General features: G+C 35.6%; 1 protein-coding gene across 1 annotated transcript; it reads left to right on the top strand.

Annotated features, from left to right (window-relative positions):
- Positions 3,614–4,375, top strand: LOC105179087. Its single transcript, XM_011102685.1, has 2 exons — positions 3,614–3,967; positions 4,133–4,375. The coding sequence occupies exons 1-2, from the start codon at positions 3,614–3,616 to the stop codon at positions 4,373–4,375; spliced, it is 597 nt and encodes a 198-aa protein (XP_011100987.1).

The raw sequence follows: 4,780 nt of genomic DNA, 5'->3' as shown, positions 1-4,780 counted from the left end.
GGATTTGGATTTTGGCCCATTCCCGAGATGGGCCAAAAACACAGCAATGTTTGGTTTTAGTTTTTACACCTTGAATAGGTGTAAAAATAGAAATTGGGCTACTAACCTATTTTTTTTTATTTTATTTTATAGGCCTAGCCCATAACAGAAATTAGTATTTTTTAAAGTGTAAAATTGCAGCTTCTCTTGTTAGTCGTCTTCAACCTTTTCTCCCCACCTTAAGAACTCCGATCGAACCGACCACAGCCTAGCGCCATCATCACCGGCGTCAGACCCACCACAGCGTAGTAAGAAAAACTCCATCGACAGCACAACCCCAGCGCCGCTATCACCCGCGTCCTCCCACCACGACGGTGTTACGATGACCAAGCCACAAACTCCGTTGGAGTCCGCCACCACTCGCCGTTCACGTCAAAGGTGTGTCGCCGGCTATTGGAATCGATTTCTCACGCGCCACCTAGTCCTCGTTCCACACCGTGCGTCAATCAAGCGAAAGGGCGGATTTTCCTCTGTTAAGTTTGCCGACAATTTCTTGTTGTTTTACTTTAATTGCACAATTTCTTCCATTCAATTTTTGATTTCTAAAAATTTTCTGACGTCTTGAGAGTTGGGTTTGGATGTATTATACTGAAAAGTTTGTACGGTTCAACAATAGTTGCCTTAAATTATTGTCTGCGATGATCTGATCTTTCACATGTGCACAGTGCTTTCTTCTTTAAATTATTGTCAGATTTTCACCTTTTCCTACTGTTCCTGTTGATTCACACATTGAATAGTGGTTCAATTTTGCATCTACAATAATCTGCAAACGGTTGTCTGTCTATATATACAATATATAGTGTGATATAAACACCACATTGAAGCTTTCATACTTCATATTGATAAATCAGAGCGTTATAAGATTCAAATCCCGTTTTATAAGTTTTTGAAGCTGCTAGTAAAAGCGAAACCTCGGTACTTTTTCCCAGTGAGTAAAACTGAATGCTTATATTTGTATTCAATGATGTGTTATTATTACCTTCATAACAATCTGATGTTTGTGATCTGTAGTGATGATTTATGTTTGTTAATGCAGTTATCACTTGGTTAAGTTACTTTCTATGTTAGTTCTGTCTATGACATCTTTCAATTTTGTAGGTGTTGAACATATTTAATGTTTATAGTAGTATATATTCTTCATTTCTTTTTGTCTGTGTGATCAGTCGGAGAATTGGTTGTGGAGTGCGCCCGGCATTTCCCTATCGATATATCTTTTAGTTGAGTACTGGATTATTTAGGTAACTATCATCTCTAACACTCATTGTGGCAAGTAAGTGCCTACCTTTCTCCATATCCATGTAACTCATACCTTATAGAGATATATATGATAACTGTAGCAAATGTGCCACTTTGAGGTTTTTTCTCATAGTTCTTGTATTTGTCTAACTACATAAGGAGTAGAATTTATGATGGTTTTCGTTTTCTTAAAAGATTAGGTTACAAGAACAGCTTCTTAAGTCTAGTAGTTTGACTCTCAAATACACTAGATGATCTGGCCTTGATTACTTGCAGCATTATGTCATAGGATGACAAGGGTAAGATTTGCGTTTGAAGGATAATACGATTCTCAGTAGGTTCCACTGTGTGATGTGGATTGACCCAACTGGCCCTGAATAAGTAAATTCAGCTCACAAGTTTTCCAAACTGGTGCAGATAATGCTAATTTGAGTTTGAGTTTAACAATTTGTTTGTAAGCTTGAAAGCAGATGGAACTTTATCTTGAGCTTCAAATTTCCTTTCGTTTTGGCCTTGGAGCATGGTTTGGAGTCTATAGAAAACTAGGGGTGAGAAAGAAGTATTTATGTGAAAGACAAATATCAGCAGACAATAGTTTCTTCTCTTTTTATTTTTTCTCTCCAATTGTAGGTTGTTTGCTTTACTACGAAAATGATTAGGCATTACTTTTCATATGACAAGCAGATGAGGGCAACATGTTTCAGGTTGCTTGGGGCATAGCATAAACCTAAAACCAGTTGTATGCTTCATGTGTTCATATGTATATGTTAGAATATTAAGGGGGGAAGCATAGACTTAAACAAGAAAAGATCTACACTTATAGAATTTGTAAGATACTAATAGTGTCATTGCTTTTGTCACTTCCATAGCACAGTGATGATTGCTCTCAATTTGCTTACATTGAACTTTTAGGAACTTTCTTGATGTATCATTTTGCATTAAGAAAAGATTAGATATCCTGAAATCATGTGTTGGGAGTAACGTGAGTCTCTCATTGTGAATAATTTGATCAGATTTCTTATTAAATTTTGCTGGCATCCTGTCGTATCAGCTTGTGATTGAAATAAGCAATACACCATCAAAACGTTTCATTCGTGATGAAGAAATTACCTGAAATGGTCTTAGGCGTGTGAATTCATTATTCCACTATGGATGATGTTTGATACTGTACAAGCTATTTTTCAATAAAGAGGTAAATTTTTTTTTTGTCAATTTCAAACGCTCTAGTTGCTCCTTGTGGATCTCTTCCAATAAGTCTTCATGTATATGCTTATAATTCAACATCAAAGCAGAGGCGGGATCCTACTGATAAATTATTATAATTGGTGAATATCAATATTTTTTATATAACAGAAATGTAGCTTGCCTGTTAAAAGTGAAATTTTAAAAACAATGTTAGTCAATTTGCGCATTTGTACTACGAAGGTGCTATAAAAACTCCCTTTCTATTTAACAGTAAGTGTTGTTTTTAATATATAATAGGTATTGATTAAATTTAATAGTAGAGGGACATTTTTTTATACGATCTTTACCTATACTATATATAATTGAAAACTGGTAAATTAGCGTCTCAATTGTTTTGATATGCTAATTTTAATATTTAATTTGAACGAAATTTATTTATTTATTAGATTTAGGTTTCTTTATATTATTTTTATTCAAATTTATTTTAAGAAATTTTGAATAAAGAAAAGAAAGAAGTCTATTTTATACTCTATCCCTTATTTTATCCTTACGAACTATCAGATGGAATAGAATGCTTACAAGAGATATAATGAAATTCTTTGATTGGCTCTTTCCATAAAGCAAAGGAATGATTCATTTTTTTATTTGACTGATGAGGCCAAAACAAAATTCATTTAATATAACAAATATATATATATATATATAATTTTATACTAAATCTAACGTAAATAAATATTCAATAATAGAATTAATAATCTAAATAAATAAACGGTGCCTTATTTTATTCGAAACCCCGCATGATCTGCAACCAATTTTGTGCTTCAAATTTGAACTCATTTACTATCTTTCAATAGTTATTTCTTTTTTTTTATTTTAATTTTCATTCATTTTTTCTCACTATATTTTTATAGTTTTAAGAATTAACTTATTATTTTATATATAATTTATTAAATAATAAAAAAATATAAAAATATTGTACTTTAACAGAAATAATAACACATGGTTTTATGTTCTAGTAACTCATTAGCGAGATAATGATTGTTTGTTTATAATTCCAACCCCTTGTGATGTGCGGCAGTTTTTTTCCTTATGGATGTATAAACGATTGTACTTAATTGTTACGACACTTTGATATATAAGACAACCTACAAAGATGCAACACCCAAATGGCGCTGGTTCCTCCCACTCATCTCGATACGATAAAGTGTTATGGAATACTGAAATGGAACGCGTGTTCATTGAGTTAATGCACGAGGAGTTCATCACACACCGACTCCAATCATCCACATTTTCACCGTCAGTCTGGGCTCGTGTAACCGAGCGAATGAACTCGATTATGAGTCAGGGTTGTCTTCTTACGACGGTACAGCTTAAGGGCAAACTTAACAGGCTACGTCATGCTTGGCGTTTGTTAAACGAAATTTTGAATAGGGGGACTGGGTGGGGATGGGATTCAGAAAGGAATACCATGACAGACGATGCAGGACGCTTGGAGGAGCTGTATCGGGTAAACATCTACTTGTGTTGCCTTCTTGATTGCAGTGTCCTTACAGAGTCACAAACTAATTACATATCTTGACAATGTAAATGAATGCAGGAAATTCTGGAATATAAAAAAATAGTTGAGCATGGGCTTCAACGCTTTGACCTATGCACTGAAATGTTCTCACAGAACACCGCAACTGGTGGGCTCGCGCGTTCGTCATCACAACAATGTCAAACAATCCACAGCACCAACCACATAGACGATGAACAGATGGATGGCACTCAATCGGGCAGCCATCATTCACGAGATGAGTACGAAGATACAACATTCTCTCAATCTGTTCCCATGACGTCCCCAGATAAATACTTTTCTTCCCCGGGACCATCGCAGGCTTCCGCTGGTCCATCTGGAAGCGGGCGCCGGTTCTGACGAGTAGCTAGTGAGTTGCAAGCTAGGGAGTGTGAGACGATGGATAGGTTGAATGAATCACTTCAAGGGAAGATTGACCAAACCGGGCCCAAAGCTACTGAATCAATTGAGCGGTGCGTAGACGAGTTGACAAAGTTTGACGATCTGCCAGACATCATCTTCACCACCGCATTGGAGCGTTTTCACAGTCACAGCACGCACACAATCTTCTTACGTCTTAATGACAAGAATAAACTCCAATGGTTGTACTCTTTGGGCAAGTGACTATATTGCTTGATTGTTAGAAAATTGAAAAAAAATTGATTTCATTATGTGTATTTGTGCATGTATGTCATACCAATTTACTCAGATTGCACTAATACCAAGTACCCATGATCGTTAAGTATTTTCATGTCCCCAGCCAAC

Source organism: Sesamum indicum, linkage group LG2 (genome assembly GCF_000512975.1).
Source record: "Sesamum indicum cultivar Zhongzhi No. 13 linkage group LG2, S_indicum_v1.0, whole genome shotgun sequence".
NCBI lineage: Eukaryota > Viridiplantae > Streptophyta > Magnoliopsida > Lamiales > Pedaliaceae > Sesamum > Sesamum indicum.
This window is presented reverse-complemented; position numbering and strand designations above follow the sequence as displayed.